Source organism: Rhineura floridana, chromosome 1 (assembly GCF_030035675.1).
Source record: "Rhineura floridana isolate rRhiFlo1 chromosome 1, rRhiFlo1.hap2, whole genome shotgun sequence".
Taxonomy (NCBI): Eukaryota; Metazoa; Chordata; class Lepidosauria; order Squamata; family Rhineuridae; genus Rhineura; species Rhineura floridana.
In genome coordinates, this window is record NC_084480.1 from 149,916,685 (window position 1) to 149,934,213 (window position 17,529).

At 42.2% G+C, this 17,529-nt stretch overlaps 1 protein-coding gene across 1 annotated transcript; it reads left to right on the plus strand.

Annotated features, from left to right (window-relative positions):
- Positions 1-3,545: 3,545 nt before the first annotated feature.
- Positions 3,546-12,876, plus strand: VAMP1 (vesicle associated membrane protein 1). The gene is made up of 4 exons (XM_061609971.1): positions 3,546-3,585; positions 11,336-11,478; positions 11,566-11,724; positions 12,560-12,876. Exons 1-4 carry the CDS (start codon positions 3,546-3,548, stop codon positions 12,635-12,637), a joined length of 420 nt encoding a protein of 139 aa, XP_061465955.1. The 3' UTR covers positions 12,638-12,876.
- Positions 12,877-17,529: the final 4,653 nt, after the last annotated feature.

Consider the following 17,529-nt stretch of genomic DNA (forward strand, 5'->3'; position numbering starts at 1 on the left):
CAAGACATGGGGATCCAAGGAGCACTTTTTTAGAATGGGTTTTATAATTGCCTCCTTGAGGGCCGGTGGCATTACACCCTCCTTCAAGGATGCATTTACCACCGCCCTGATCCGTTCGCCCAATTTCTCCTTGCATTTCATAAGGAACCATGATGGGCAAGGATCAATCAGACAGGTGGTAGGCTTCACCGTTAAAAGTACCTTGTCCACATCCTCAGAAGGAAGAGGCCGAAACCAATCCCACTGAACCGGATTGCAGCTGGTCAACTCTGGATCCTCTACCGCATCCACAGCGTACGGAATCGAGCTCTTCAGGTGTTCGACTTTATCGGCAAAGTGCCTTGCCAATTTGTCACAGGAAGCCTTAGAATGTTCCAAGGGTTCCTGAGCAACTGGACCGACCAGGCTTCGGACCACTTGGAACAGCTTCCTGGGACAGCACTTTGCGGATGCAATAGAGGCAGCAAAGAAATCCTTCTTTGTTGCCTTTATTGCCACCTGGTAGGCAGCTATTGCTGCTCTAACCTGTGTCCGAACATCTTCAGAGCGGGATTTCCGCCACCGGCGTTCTAGTCGTCTCAGACTACGCAACTGGGGTGTATACCACGGTGCTGTCTGAGTTCTGTTCAGGGGGAGAGGATGTTTCGGAGCCACCCGGTCTAATGCCCTGGTGATTCCCTCGTTCCACTCCATCACCAGAGTTTCGACCAGGCGACCTTCAGCAGGTTCCAATTCCCCCAGCGCAGTCAGGAATCCATCCGGATCCATCAGGCACCTGGGGCGGACCATTCTAATAGGTCCCTTACCCCTGCGGAGGGTATGTGGCATCGAGAAGTCAAAGTTCACCAGATAGTGATCTGACCATGACACGGGGGTGCAAGAAATAGCCCTCAACTTCAGAACACTCCCCGCCACTCCCAGGACAAATACAAGGTCGAGGGCATGACCGGCTACATGGGTGGGCTCAGTGTTACTAAGGTGCAGTTCCCAGGAAGCCATGGTTTCCAGGAAATCCCGAGGGGCTCCAATGAGAGTGGTCTCAGCATGCACGTTAAAGTCCCCCAACACTAACAGTTCTGGGGTCAACGTTCGTACATCTGAGACCACCTCTAGCACCTCGGTCAGGGAGTCTGCCGTGCAGCGGGGCGGGCGGTACACAAGCAGGATCCCCAAACTGCCCTTCGGGCCCAACCTCCAGTACATGCAATCAACAAACTTGGTCCTAGGGAGCGGAGGCCTGGTGAAGATCAAGGACTCCCGATAGATGACTGCCACTCCTCCTCCCCGCCTTCCTACCCTCGGTTGCTGCGCATAATGGAAACCTGGCGGACACATGGCCTCAAGAATGGGAGCTGAGGCCTCGTCCAGCCAGGTCTCTGTGATACACACCAGGTCTGCGTACTCATCCAGTATCATGTCATGGATGACAGATGTTTTTTGTGTCACAGACCTGGCATTACACAGCAGCAATCGAAGGTCGGTAGGAATCCAGCGTCCCCCAGTTGATTTCTGGTTTTGGGCAGACCTGTAACAGGGGATGGGTATTACACATCTATCCCTTGTTCCTCTAAATTGACGTGGTCTGCCCCTAGCATCAGCCCAGTGCCTGCCGCCCAACCTTGGTATAACTTGGTCCCCATCCTTCTCTGTTCCATCCCCCCTTGGTTTACACATGCCCCTATCCCGGCTGCCTAATGGACAGGCCTATCCTAAACAGTAATAAAAGCGAAGACCCACCCCGTATACCCCGGAGATTGTCAACCACTCCTTTAAGACTGCAAGATAATTTAAATCATAAACTATCTACACTCATACATTCCAACATACATTATAAATTATAAATTAATCATAAACTATCCACACTCGCACTCCTACATTCAAACATCCATTTACTACTATACTATCACACAACAGTCTAACACACAGCAACAACAATCAAATTAATGGCTGTAAAAGTGAAAGTGGAGTGGTAGAAATAGTATCAATGGTATTAGATGGCACGCCAACAAGCCGACGTGATAGCGAGAACACGGCAGTGTCCAATAACAACGCCAGTGCAGAGATGGTATTCGCATCCAAGCCAGCTTGCAGGACTTCGGAGAAAATGTGTTTCGGACTGCAGTTACAACAGCCCTATCCTAAAGGGTTGATTTAATTACAGTCTTGAAAAAAAGGTGTGCACCGCCACAACAGCTTAACCACACTGGGCATATGGGACAGAGCTACCGAAACCCCCTTTACTGTGCCAATCAATGATCAGGAAACGGAGTGAAGAAGCAACGCAATTTACCAACAGAGCATGAAAAACTATCGGAATGTGGCAAAAGGGAAAGCAGGGACGGGGATGAGGGATGAATGCAGAGGAAGAGCGGTGAACCAAATTAGGAAACACGCCTGGAGATCTCGGCACAATGCACTGCAAATTACCACCAGTACTTCGGTTCTTTTGCTCCGTATCTAGGGCCCCATCATGTCCTGTGTGAAGCCTGGAAGCAATTTCCAAATCCCAGGCGCATAAAGTTAGGAGGGATCCCTACAAGGACGTCCCACTCCTGAGTAAAAGGGGACAAAGCACGTGGACGCGGGTCCCCCAAAAGACTGCATGTGGGTGGGTGCGGAGGGTGGGATCCCAAGGCTTGTTGAGCACACGGAGTCCCCGTCTCCAAACACGCAAAGCGGTCGGATAGTTTTGGTTGGATGCGAGGGACTAACATTGTCTCCGAAGTTACAGTTCGCCTGGCCAGTAAGAAGAGGCAGGGAAGAACAAGGAGAAACCACAGAGATAGGAAAATAGTACAGTAACCCATCTCGTTGTCTGGCTAGGCAACTTCCGGGTTGACGTTGGAAACCATATGTTTTCTCCTCGGGGCGAAAGTGAGAGCTGACCCAAAATGGAGAAAATCCAGGATTTTAACGTAGCTGTGAATGGACAGCAGCGGTTTCACCTAGAAAAAAAATAAAACAGTAGCACCGAAGACAGCAGTTCATGGTTCTTTTTGTGTGTGGAGCCTTTGAACGTTTAAAGAATAGCCATGCCAGATTCGATTCTAATGCAAATACAGTCCACTTTCTCCGTATCGGGGGAGCCGTGGATGAAAGAAAGTAATTTAGAGGTGGGCGGCGGCAGATTGGGATTTCCAACCAAAATATCCCGCATGCACGCACACACACACCACAGGCTGCAGAAACAATCTATTTCCTTCAATTACCCGTTTCAGGTCCTGCCCAAATCCAGCTCTCAATTGAGTGCAGTAGCCTTCCGCCTCATTGATGGGTATGTAGACGCGTTGTACTTTCAAACGGCTCCTCTTCTCTGTTACTCTCTCTTGTTTCTGAGTGGACACGCTGCCGGCCTAAGGGTCGTAGCTCAGCGGCAGAGCTCGTGTTTTGCATGCAGAAGATGGCAGCTTCGATCCCCGATATCTCCAGGTAGGCTGGGAAAGCTTCCTGCAAGGAACCCTGAAGAGCCGCTGCTAGTCAAGCGTCGACAGTACCGAGCTAGATAGGGTTGTATTGTGAGTGGACATTTAATGTCCTGGTAGCAGATGGTGAAGTCAGTGGTCACCTGCGAGGAGGAAGGGAGAAGTGGGTGGTGGTGGTGAGGAACTATTCAGAGTAGAGAAGCTCAGCTTTGTCTTTTCTGTCCTTTGGACTTAAGCAAGGATGAGATCGTTGCCATCTCTAGTGAGTGCATCCATCCATTTTTCTTTCTCTGTGGGCCAACTAACGACTGTCTGGTGCTGCTGCTGCCTGAAGCATCTTACCACACGTTATACCAGACTGGTCATTTGTCCAATATGTTCTGGTATTCTTTCATCATCCCCCAGTTGCCATGTGGGAAACAGCCTTGCTCTCAGAACTGGGGCTTAATCTCTTGAGCTGCAGGAAGACATATGGCAGCAAAAGCCAAGGATATTGGTAGTAACTTTCCCCAGGGATAAAACGGTCCTGCCTTGTTGTGGCACAGCAGTTCTTTCCTGTTTACCCACACCTTAGCAGACCTGGGAGCTCACTATGTTTCCACTGAGGATGAAGAAGTCATTTGACTTTCTTTGCTGCAACATTTGCTCAGGCAGTGTCATCACAGCCATGATAGTACTCATGTTCAAAGCACATACACATCCCAGGAATCGTTACAACAGTATTACAAGGGAGGCTAGTATTCTCGTATACTGCAGGTTGAGGATGCTGAGGCTGAGCTAGCTGCTGTGCTTACATCCACCAAGACTTTGTTGCTGAGGTTAAGTCTTGAGCTGGGTGACTTCCTAGACCCATTGCTCGCACTTGCTCATGAGGCCAGCTGTGTCACCCTGCTTGCATGACGAGGAGACGCTGGCACAGCAAGATAAAAGCCATCTGAAGCAGTGAGATGTCGCTTATTATCCGTTACTTGTATTCTGGATTTCCATCTCATTTGGCATGTTTAACCACTGCTGCAATCTTCTCAATGGCATTTCTTGTCTCCTAAAGAGCACTAGATGAGCCATGCTGAATCGGGCCAAAGGTCCAGCATTCTGTCTCCAGTGGTGCCTGGCCAGATAGTTCTGGGAACCAATAAACAAGGCATACAGGCAAAGGCTCCCACCCCTATTTGTCCCCTAGCAACTATTATTATTTATATTCAACTTAGATGCCAAAATTGCTTCTAGTCTTGAGACAGAAGATAGAGATCTGGACATAGAGATCCTACTTTACTTATCTTTTTTTTTTTTTTATATATAATTTTTATTCAAATTTTTCCAAAAACAAACAAAACAAAGTAAGAAAAAACATAACAATATTACAACAAAAAATGAAAATAAAATGGTTGACTTCCGATTTGTCACAAATCAGCTATAAGTATATAATATACATCAAACCTGTCCCTTAATATATATACATACATAGTCCCTTTTCTCCATAAGCTGTCTTAATTAATCATCAAATCCCAGTATCATCATTTTATTTTGATCTTTTGACAAAAAGTCTAAGAGAGGCTTCCAATCCTTAAGGAATGTATCTGTCGATTTTTCTCTAAGTAAACACGTCAATTTATCCATTTCTACTAAGTCCATTAATTTCAATAGCCATTCTTCCATTGTTGGTATTGATTCCATTTTCCACTTTTGTGCATATAATAATCTTGCTGCCGTAATCATATATAATATTATTCTTCCATATTTCTTTTCTATTTGTTTATCCATAAAGCCCAATAAAAAAAATTCTGGTTTTGACTGAATATTTATTTTTAAAATTTTTTGCATCTTCCTGCCTATCTGTGCCCAGAATAATTTTGCCTTTTTACATGACCACCACATATGATAAAAAGATCCTTCTTGTTGATTACATTTCCAACAAACATTAGAGACATTACTATACATTTTTGACAGCTTTTCTGGAGTCATGTACCAACGGTACATCATTTTATAAAAATTTTCTTTAAGATTATAACATAATGTAAATTTCAAGCCTTTTTTCCACATATTTTCCCATTGATCCATTTGTATGTTATAACCAAAATTTTTTGCCCACTTTACCATGCACTCTTTTACTTGTTCTTCCTCCATATCCATTTTCAGTAAAAGTTTATACATTTTCGCAATTATGTTTTCATCATTTGTACACAAACCTATTTCAAAATCAGATTTACTTATTTCAAACCCATACATTTTCTTATCCATTTTATATCTTTCTAACAATTGTAAATAAGCAAACCAATGAAAACTATATCCTTCCTTTATCAGTTGTTCTCTCTCTTTCATTGTGTATTCTCCATGTACATTTTCTAATAGATCTTGATAAGTTAACCATTTCTCTTTTCCAGTCATTTCTCTTCTATAAAACGCTTCTTGACTTGAGACACATAATGGTATTTTCGAAAAAAACCTTGGTTTATATCTATTCCATATTTTCAACAGAGGACGTCTTATAAAATGATTGTTAAAGTCTACGTTTACTTTTACTTTGTCATACCATAGATATCCGTGCCATCCCCACTTCAAGTTATGGCCTTCCAAATCCAATAGTCTTTTATTCCTCAATAAAATCCATTCCTTTATCCAGACTAAACAGCAGGCAGCAAAATAAAGTCTCAAATTTGGTAATCCCAGTCCTCCTCTTTCTTTAGCATCTTGAAGTAATTTAAATTTAACTCTTGGTTTTTTTCCTTGCCATACAAATTTAGAAATATCTTTTTGCCATTGTTTAAAAGGTAAATCAGAGGATATTACAGGTATTGTTTGGAACAAAAACATCATTCTCGGTAATACATTCATTTTTATCACAGATATTCTACCCATTAATGACAGTTGTAATTTATCCCATCTTAGCAAGTCTTTCTTAATCTCTGTCCATAATTTTTCATAGTTGTTATGGAACAACTTTGAGTTTTTATTTGTCATAATAATACCTAGATACTTCAACTTTTTTTCTATTGTAAAATCTGTCTTGTCCATTAACTCTTTCTGTTCACTTAAAGTTAAATTTTTCACCAACATCTTTGTTTTTTGATTGTTGATCTTAAATCCTGCTAACGGTCCAAATTCTTTTAATTTATCCATCAATATATGAATTCCTTCCAAAGGGTTTTCTAATACAATTATCAAATCATCAGCAAATGCTCTCAATTTATATTCTTCTTTTTTTATTTTCAAACCCGAAATCCTTTTATCTTGCCTTATATCTCTAAGCAGCACTTCTAAAACCAAAATAAATAAAAGGGGAGATAATGGACATCCCTGTCTTGTACCCTTTTGTATTTCACATGAATCCGTTAAGTCTCCATTAACAATTATCTGGGCCTTCTGTGATGTATAAATCGATCTAATCCATTTTATAAAGTTGTCTCCAAAATCCATTTGCTCCAAAACCTGGAACATAAATTTCCAATTCAAATTATCAAACGCTTTTTCAGCATCTAAAAAAATCAAAGCTGCTTGTTTATCATTTCGTTGTTCTAAATATTCCAACACATTCAAAACATTCCTGACGTTGTCACGTAATTGTCTTTTAGGTAGAAACCCTGATTGATCTTCCTGAATAAATTGTTGCAATATTATTTTCAATCTTTCAGCCAAGATCATTGTAAAAATTTTATAGTCATTGTTCAATAGAGATATTGGCCGATAATTTTTTGTTTTAGTTAAATCTTGGTCCTCTTTAGGTATTAATGTTATATTAGCATTTTTCCAACTATCGGGCATCTTTCCCTCTTGCAAAATAGAATTCATTGTAGACTGTAGGGGTAACAAGAGTTCTTCCTCCAAACATTTATAATACATTGCAGATAACCCATCTGGTCCTGGTGCCTTTCCTAATTTAATTTTATTTATAGCTTCAGATATCTCTCTTGACGTAATAGGGCCATTAATAACTTGTCTCTGAAAATCTGTAATTTTAGGCAAATTCTGTTTGGATAAGTACTTTTCTATTTTTTCAGATGGAATTTCTTGACACTTGTATAATGTTGAGTAATATTGATGGAAAATCTTTTTAATTTTTACATTATCTGTGAGCATCTCGTCTCCTTCTTGTATCTTTAAAATAATGTTTTTTTGACGTTCTTTTCTTAACTTGTATGCTAACCATTTCCCAGGTTTATTTGCAAATTCAAAAGTCCTTTGTTTAGCAAAATTTAATTTCCTTTCAATTTCTCTGACTGTCAACATTGATACTTGCTTCTGTAACATTTTAATTTGATTTACAATAGAAACTTTAGCTGGATTCTTTTTCAATTCTTCCTCTTTTTGTTTTATTTCTTCCAAAATTAATTGCATTTTCTGTTGTTTCTTTTTTTTTAATTCAGAGTTACATTTAATAAAGTATCCCCTCATAAATGCCTTACTTGTATCCCAAACAATATTTTCACTTGTTCCTTTATATAAATTATATTCAAAGAACTCTTTTAATTTCTTCTTACATTCTTGTACTACTTTATCATTCTGTAATAAAGATTCATTTAGTCTCCATCTAAATCCAAGATTTTTTTTTTTTAAAGTTAATATCACGGGATTGTGATCCGAAAAAGTTTTTGGTAATATATCCATTTTAAAGATATCCTTCGCTAAAATTTTAGACATCCAAATCATATCAATCCTCGAAAATGTTTTATGTCTTTCTGAAAAATAAGTAAATTCCTTTGCGTTATCATTTATATATCTCCAGGTATCCACCAATTCTAAATGTTCCATGAGTTCAAAACAAATCTTCGGTAATTTACCTTGTGTCTCTTTGATATTTTTTTCAGAAAGCCTATCAATTTTTGGTGAGATTACCCCATTCCAGTCACCCATGACACACCAATGCTCATATGAAAGCTCTGACAATTTTTCCATAAGTCTTGTATAAAACCTTGTTTTATCTTCATTGGGGGCATAAATACCCACTATCAAAATGTTTGTACCTTGTAAAGTAATTTCAACCCCCACAAATCTACCACTATCATCCAGTAATACCAATTTAGGAAGCAATTGTGGATTAATATAAAGAACAACTCCATTTTTTTTTTTTGGTCCAGCTGAAATAAATTCTTCACCCAAATTTTTACAAATCAAATATTTGGAGTCTTTCTTCTGAATATGAGTTTCCTGTAAACAAATTATATCCAATTTTAATTTTTTCAAGTAATGAAACACTTTCTTTCTCTTTTGTGCCGTGTTAGCTCCATTTATATTCCAAGTTAGGTATTTGTAATCCATCATTAAGCATGTATTTTAAAATGTGCCTGGTGCTCCTTTTGATCCATCATCTTCCTTCCCCTCCTCTGCATATCCTTGTTGACTTTGTTTCCCAGGAACTATATCCATATCTTTGAGTTTATCTTCTTCCATATCTTTTGAAGCTTTTCTCAGGAAGTCCCTTGCTTTTTGAACAGTATTCAATCTATATTTCTGTTGTCTGAATGTAAAAATCACTCCTTCTGGAACATCCCACCTAAATTGAATTTTGCATTGCTTAAGTTTTTCTGTAAGGAAAGCATATTCTTTTCTCTTACGTAAAAGTCTAATAGGGATTTCTTTCAACACCAGTATTTCCTTACCATCAATTTTAAAGGTATATTTAAAATGTTGCTGTAATACCATATCTCTGGTCGTTTTCTTTACAAAATGAACAAGCACATCTCTTGGAATTTTTTTCATTGTTGCATATCTGGAATTAATTCTATAAACTTTGTCTATTTCAAATTCCATCCGATCTTCATTCAAATCCAGAAATTTTACTAAAGCATTAACAATTTTATCTCTGATGTCTTCACCTGTTTCCTCAGGGATTGCACGGAATCTCAAACAATGCTCTTTACTTCTCATTTCAGTCACAGCCCCATAGTCCAAATTTTTTTCTAATTCCAGATTTAATATATCTGTTCTATTCTCCAAGGTTTGTACCTTTTCTTTAGTATTTTTTGCATCCTCCTTTATTTGCCCAATTGTCCCTTTAATCTCATCCACTTGTGTTTTAATATAGTCTCTTATATCTGTCAATTCAGTTTTCATTTCATTCATTTCCTGTTTCATCTCCTGTTTTATAGCATTGATCCCTTCCATTATTTTTTGAAACATTTCTGAGGGCATATCCTCTTCCTGTGTATCAATAGAACCTCTTCGCCCCTTAGTTGTTTTTTTAGTTGCCATTTTCAAAAATAAGCCTTTAATTTCTAATATTAATCACTATTTCAGAACCTAGAGGCAATCTATTTCTTTTCTTTTTTCTCTCCACCGAAAAAAGAGTTAATATTCCAGGCCTATTATTGAAATCCAGCCAGCAGTTCTTATCTGTATCCAAGAATGCAAAACAATTCTGGTTGCCAAGACTAAACAGTTATTAGCATATACGAGCAGCGGATTTATCCAAAAAGAAATAGTCCAAAGAGAAAATTAGTCCAAAATATAATAATTGCCTCTCATCCGTTTTTAAACTTTATAACTCCAAATTCAAGCCAGCTTTTTGTCGTAAAAGAAGTATATAAGTTGTTTATATTTTCTTTCTTCCTTAATTATATTTAAAAGAGAAAAGGTATGACTCACCCAGGTTTCTCAGTTGCTGATTCATAAACAAATCCCTTTTATTGCAGTAATTTAAGCCGAATGATAAGATTTAGGTAGAAGTGGGCTCGCTGGTTAAGAACGTTTTTTTTTAAAAAGAAAAAACGCTTCGCTTTATCCCAGTGCAGCTTGCGTGGAAGTCCAGACTCCGTCTTCAGCCGATCGGCTTGCCTTCTTATCTCAGGAATTTCCTGATCAATTCCAGCCGCCGACAGCTCAACGAAGTCTTGTGGGAGATCTGATCGGTTCTCCTATACCTTGGAGAACATTTGAGCCAGTCCAAGATTCCTCTTGGCTGGCTTTTAACCTGGAAAAAGCTTCCTCTGAGGCAGAGCTCCCTCAGAGACAACCACCAGCCAGCACCACTTCCCGGAAGTCCAGATCCTACTTTACTTATCATGGCTGAGAGCTGTTTTCTAAACCAGAAATAGGGCATCTGTGGACCACTAGATACAACTGGGCTTTCATCAGCTCCAGACAGCATAGGCAGTGGTCAAGGATGATGTGGGTTGTAGTCTAACAACAGCTAGAGGACCAGAGGTGCTCCGTGCCTGCTCTAAGCCATCTTAGCTAGTAGCCTTCACTACATCTTATACTACGAATGTCAGAAAGTGTGCGTTGGATGAAGTACCTCCAGTCCTAAACCCTTCGCTTAAAGATTTTCATTGGATGAGGAGAAAAACTTCTCTCTATATCATCCATAATTCTCTAACCCTTTCATGTTTTGCATTATAACTTTTTCAATTTGTGGGGGAAAAACAGCTCAATGCTCTTCACTTTTCCTCATAGAAAGGGTAGCCCAATTCTTTCATCGCTTTTGGTTATCCTCTTCTGTACATTTTCCAGCATTGGAATATCCCTGGCTGCCTTCTATGCTGGTAGCAATGCAACATTTGGAGCTGCCACCTCTAGTTGCAGTTTAGTTTCTTATCTCTATGGCTGGTGTCCCTAGTGTGGCACCTATGGGCATCATAGTATCCCCAGCCACCCCCTTGGTGCCCATCAACTCACACTGCCTCTCCAATTTTTAGTTTTTTAATTGAGTTTTGTTTTTTTTCGGGAGGAGCGTTTTTGTTTGAGGCAGCTGCCTTCTTTTTGCCTGCGTTTTTGTTTGGAGGTGTTTTGCCTGTTTGGCAGATGTCTGGAGCATTGGTAGTTTTTCTTCTGTGAAATGGGTATTTTGTAGTACCCACAACACTTTCTTACATTTCCAAAAGTGACTCCAGGCCCAAAAAGGCTGGAAGGCCTCTGGTCTGTGCCTTCTGGGTGAACACTAGAATGTGCTATCACCTTTGGTACCTGATACGTCTTCACAGATCAGATCAGGTCTGATCCAGCTCAGCCGCCTGCCCCAGGGGCAGGACAAGAAGGGGGTGAAAATGCTGGAGGCCCCCCTGGACCACCTCCAAATTTGACCAGCAATCACCACATGCAGCAGACTCAAGCGCAGGTGGCAGAAGTAAGTTGCTAACCTCCTGAGTTGTTCTTGATGGGTCTTCACATTTTCCTTTCTGCAGGCAGGTTCAGGTGTCCTTTTTCTCTTCAGGTGGTAGATATAATGCGTGTGAATGTGGACAAAGTCTTGGAGCGAGAGCAGAAGCTGTCGGAATTAGATGAAAGAGCAGATGCACTCCAAGCTGGTGCTCAAGTATTTGAAAGCAGCGCAGCAGCGCTCAAGAGGAAGTACTGGTGGAAGAACTGTAAGGTGAGCATTTCAGGAGCAACTCACTGGGCAGTGTGGTAGTGCGCAGCCATAAGGAGGGCCCATATAGCAGAAGTAAAATGAATGCTCTGCATGCACAAGATTCCAGGTTCAATCCCTTATATTTCCAGGGAAAAGAAATATTGGGGGTAGCATGGCTGGGAAAGAGTCTCTGCCTGAGACTGGAGCGTTGTGGTAGGCCAGCCTTTGCCAACCTGCTGTCTTCCCATATGTTTAGACTCCCAATTGCCATCAGCCCCAGCCAACATTGCCAATGGTCAGGGATGACGTGAGCTGTAATCCAGCAGCATCTGGAGGGCATCAGGTAGGCGAAGGCTGCAGTAGGCATTAGTGGACTAGATGGACACATGGTCCTTCATGGCATGTAAAGGTAAAGGTGTCCCTGCACTTGTAGTGCGAGTCGTTTCCGACTCTTAGGGTGATGTCTTGCGACGTTTACTAGGCAGACCGTATATATGGGGTGGGATTGCCAGTTCCTTCCCCGGCCTTTCTTTATCCCCCAGCATATGCCGGGTACTCATTTTACCGACCACGGATGGATGGAAGGCTGAGTGGACCTCGACCCCTTTTACGGGAGATTCGACTTCCTCCTTCCGTTGGAATCAAACTCCGGCCGTGAGCAGAGCTTCGGCTGCATTACCGCTGCTTACCACTCTGCGCCACGGAGGGTCTTTGCGCCACGGAGGGTCTTGGCATGGCATGAGGCAGCTTTAAATGGCCATTGTGTTCAGTTGCCCATCTTTGTGGGACACCTGTTCACCAAGGGAGGTATTGTAACAATGGCTGTGTGTGGTCTCATGGTAACTCTCTTCTCCAGATGATGATCATGCTGGGAGTGATCTGTGCCACTGTGGTGATCGCAATTGCACATAAGTACCAAGGGGAGCCAGGATAACTGGTAGACTCTAGTCAGGATGTGAGAAGCATTCTCTCATACTTTGTACTTGGTTTGGAGTACACTTGTCAAAAAGTATCAGCCCTTCCATCTTGAAGACCTTTTCAATAGCCAGCTGTGACAAAGAGGCAGAAGGCTTGGTATTGTGAAAAATGGCCTAGGCTAGGGCAGTCCCTGACCAGACCCTACAATATCCATATTGTGCTTAGTTCCTACTTGTCCTATCTCCACTTATCTTATTGACATAACAAATCTGTTTCCTTTGCATAAACAGCTGAATTCACTGAAACCATTAATATGAGCAGAGTGAAGTATCAAGATAATCAAACACCTGACAACGTAATCCGTTTTAGTTTGGCACAGTGAAAATAATCAGTGTAAAACTAGCACTTTTGATGCTACAGTTGAGAGTGCATAAGAGTCTATTCTTGGTATTGCTGCTCAGATATTTGGCTGCTGTATGGGGGGAGGGAGATAAGTGGTGGAAAGAAGAGTGTTCTTCCCCCTCTAACTTGTAGTAGGCCAAACTGCATCCTCTGCATGAGAAGAGAGGAGACCTAAGAAAAACATTTATGCTGTCAAGGCAGCATCTTGGGTGCTCTGCTGTGTCACATTACACACCCAGTTCATGGGTACAAGTGTAACTGGAAGTAATAAAATAAGCTCCCTTTGTACATCCACTTACAAAATCTAACTTAATTTTGTACCATTTCTGTTCAAAGAAGGAATTGCGTAACCAGGCATTAAAGGAAATGAAAAAAAGCATTTCAGGGATGCTGTGCCATGTATCATAACGCATGATACTGCTATCTTTGTACTGTGCAGATCAGGGCTTGTGATGATCTGGCTCTCCAGCTGCTGTTGGATTACACTTCCATCATCCTCGACCGTTGGCCTTGATGCCTAGGGCTGATGGGAGTTGTAGTCCAATGACAATTACAGTACCGCAAGTTCCCTAGTGCTGCCATGGATTATGTAGGAGGTCTACAGAGCAGATATTTCATGTGTGTATGTTTGAGGGTACTAAATCCAGAGCAATACTTCATCCCTGTCACACAGATGATGTGGCCTGTGAAAATAGGACTATCCCTGTGTACATGCGTTGCTCTTGTTTTTACTCAAAGGATCAGTGGCTGAAGCCCCTCCTCATTATCACATGTTGCGCGAGGCTCTTCTTTCTCTGCTTTATGATGTATTCATTTTCTTTGCAACCTGTCCTGATTTAAATGCAAGGAGAGTGTTTGTTTTGCTACAGATAACCCTGGAGAAGCATGATTGTCCTATATTAAACAGATCAATATCATCATCCCTACCTGCAGTGTATGAAATGGCAGGTTCTACCTTAGTGTGTGCATATTAAATCCAAAATGGATCTGTCCTCGCTCACGTATTTAAATGCTAGACAACTATAGCAGCTTATATTAACAATATTTTTCATGAAGGCATACCCAAATGGTGATGGTGACTTATTAGGCGATCTCAGGAAGCTATTGCAGTATCTGCATAGGATGGCCTATGATCATCATGACTACCCATGCTCCTGTTGAAATGCTGAAGATTTCAAAAGAAGATACATCAGACCAGCTTGATTAAAACCATGCCAGAAATGCACAGCAAAAAATATAATCCTGTTCAGTGGGAACCCTGTGCTGTGTGGGCGCCGGTTTCCTCATCTTACTTAGATGTTTAAGAGCAGCTCCCATCAGCCCAATCCAGTGGCCATGCTGGCTGGGGCTGATGGGAGTTGTAGTTTAAAAAAGTAACTTTTCCAAGCTCTGAGCTGAAGTCTGTGTAGCAAAAAGGATCTCTAGAACGTGCCTCTCAACTGGTGTGTATGTTAGGGTCCCAAGCTGTCTACATGCAACCTGGTGGGCTTATGTGATGCTGTGTCAGTACAACAACAAAGCAAGATGAGGTAGTAAAATACCCACCAAAATCAAAGGGAGCATGGGGGGGGGGAGGCAGTAGGACAGCTAGTGGATTCTTCTTTGCCAGTATGAAAAAAATGTTGTCGACTATGGAATAAACTTACCTATGCAATCTACATTACTTGAACAGTGCACTTTTCTGTGGGGAGGCAGAAGAAGCACCGAGGTTCTAACCCTTTCATCAGACTTTTGAAATAAAAGAGGCTGCCTTGCCTTTCCCAGTTCTGTAGGACAAATGCAGGAGCGGGGTCGGTGAAGCACTTTACTACAATAGTGGGGAGCCTGTGCAGTCCAGATGTATTTGCAGTGCAGCTCCTATCATCCCTGACTCTTGGCCATGCTGGTGGGGGTTGTACATGTGAGTGGTTGTAGCTTACTGGTGGAGCATCTGCATTGTGTTCAGAAGGCCCCAGGTTCAAGGCATGGGATCTCCTGGTAGGGGAAGGAAAGACCCATGTCTGAAACCCTGGAGAGCTGCTGCCGGTCAGTGTGGACAATATTGAGCTAGATGGACCAAGGATCTGACTCGGCATAAGGCAGCTTCCTGTGCAGTCCAACAACATTTGGAGGGCCGCAGGGTCTTCATACTGCCTTATCCTGTACTATTACTGTACTCCAGAGTTGTTGTTTGGGTTTTTTTTGGCAAAATACCTTGAATGCAGACCTTTTTTCCTAATGCCTCCTGCCAGAGCTGCTCCTTGCGCACATTTTGATCTTTATTTGCATCACACTACTAGAAATGGGAATCTGGTGCTGAAGCTCATTTAGCCACCCTTTTTTCTTGGGAGGGACATTGCGTACTTTCATGAAATGGCAACCAGTGCCATGGGCAAAATATGCTCCACCCACTGGAAGAGTTAATAGGTCAATACGTACAGGGCCATGCCATTGTTTGAGCTAGGGACTGTGGTGGAAAGCAAAAGAAAGAAAGGGCCCAGGTCCATGCTCAACTCCAGCACCTCAGAGACAGGTCTACAGCAAAGGGGCTGAATGTAAACAAGTCCCTGAAAGGATAATACAAGTAGACACAGCTCTGACACCTCCATGGCTAACCTTTGGCCCTCTGGATGTCACTGGATGACAACTCCTGCCATCCCTGACCCTTGGCCATGCTGGCCGGGTCTGATGGCTGGCTGTTGTAGTCTCAACAACATCTGGAGGGCCAGAGGCCAACCAGCCCTGTCATAAAGTATAGCAAGATGTGTACTCTTTGATGCGCTCAAAGAAAGAGAAATTGATTTGAGACTAATAGAAATTCCTTGACAGGTTGATAAAAGAAGCACAGTTTGAAGCAATCCAAACTTTAGGGACTTGCTGTTCTCAGAAAAGGTACTCTATGAGGAGTTAACTTGAGTTAAGAGAAACTGAAGAAAGACAGTCTGTTTTTCCTTAATTAAATATACACTTCATGTTAACACTCAAATATTTTATATATAGATACACATATCTGATCACCTCCTAGGACAATTAGTTGATAGTTTTTGCTCCTGCTGTGGTGTAACCCCATTTAATATTACCTCCTGGTGCTCTTCCCCTATTGTGCCTAATCAGAGCTGAGAAGGTACTTTGGTTTCAAGATCCTGGGTTGTATTCAACGTAGCACTAAGCCCAATGTTCCATCAGTGCAAGGTTTTCTCCTTGCACGGCATAATGATTTCCCCTTCTCCTCCCCTGCGCACCTCCTAAATCTGCTCTCAACCCTCCACAGCAGATTTGGAGGCAGCACCTGTGTGCACAGGGGGAGGAGGGGGGGAAAGTCCTGATGTGCTAATGCAACTTTATAGCTGAATACCGCGCTGTGAGATGCTTCTTGGATTCTCCTGGGCTCCACTGGGCCTAGCATGAAGAAATCCCAGGGTGTCTTGTCTTCCTCCTGGTGGTGTCCCTGCTTGTAGGTTGCCAGGATTGTCTGTATGTCAGTGCTGCATGTGGCTTCCCAACTCTGAGGGGCTTAGAGAGATGGATACATCCACCATGGAAGATATAATTTTTACAGCCACATTTCACCCCTTTTCTGGCATCCAAACTGGGACTCATTGTTCCAAGGATAATACCACCATTCTAATCCCAGGAGCTCTCAGGTTTATTGCATATCTGTTCTGCATTCATACTGCATGTCTCACACTGACAATGCTGCAAGACAGAAGAACTCCAGTATCTAGCGCAGCCTTTCCCAACTGGTGCGCCTCCAGATGTGGTTGGACCACAACTCCCATCAGCCTCAGCCAGCATTGCCAATGGTCCGGAAAGATGGGAATTGTGGTCCAACAACATCTGGAGGCGCACTGGTTGGGAAAGGCTGATCTAGCGCAATGGAGAAAGATGCTTCTGAGGAGGCCTTTCATTAGCTAGTTGCAGAAGCACTCCAGATTTCCTGCCTTTGGACAGTAAAATGTGTATACTGTGTGAGGTAACTCCTATTCTGGCTCGGCTGGTTTTCATGCACATGGAGAATCTGCTGGCAAAGGAATGACAAGAAAAACAAAATGGGTAGGAAGCAGCACTCAGTATGCCACTGAAGACAGTGTTAAAATGCATGGGTTGAAGGCTGGGGCTGGGGGGTTTGGTTCCTTGCTGTTCCCTGCTAGGCTCTTGCTTATTCATCACAGGCTGGCAAATAAAGCCCTCTTAATAGACATGCAGTCTATTTCTTTAAGGTGGTTTGTTCTTTTAAGATTGGGAGTTTTCAACCTTCTTTGGCCTAGGGGCACATTTGGAAGTACAAAAAAAATTGTGGGCACTGCAAAATACCCATATCACAGAAGAAAAACTGGTGATGCTCAGAACCACCACCAACAGCCAAAAGACTCCCCCCCCAAAATAAAACAACAAAAAAGACACTCCCTACAACCAAACAGCAACAAGAAGCCAGGCAAAACAGCCCAAAACCGAGCAAAAGGGGGAGTGGGGAGGCAAAATGCCCTCAATGCCCCCCCAAGCATGCAAATCACACACCAAAGAAAA

Bases quoted from the DNA above. Each gene is read 5' to 3' on its own strand.
- VAMP1 (XM_061609971.1), top strand. From the start codon at position 3,546: ATGGTGAAGTCAGTGGTCACCTGCGAGGAGGAAGGGAGAA. The intron at 11,479-11,565 runs GTAAGTTGCTAA...TTTTCTCTTCAG, and splicing joins CTCAAGCGCAGGTGGCAGAA to GTGGTAGATATAATGCGTGT. The intron at 11,725-12,559 runs GTGAGCATTTCA...TCTCTTCTCCAG, and splicing joins ACTGGTGGAAGAACTGTAAG to ATGATGATCATGCTGGGAGT.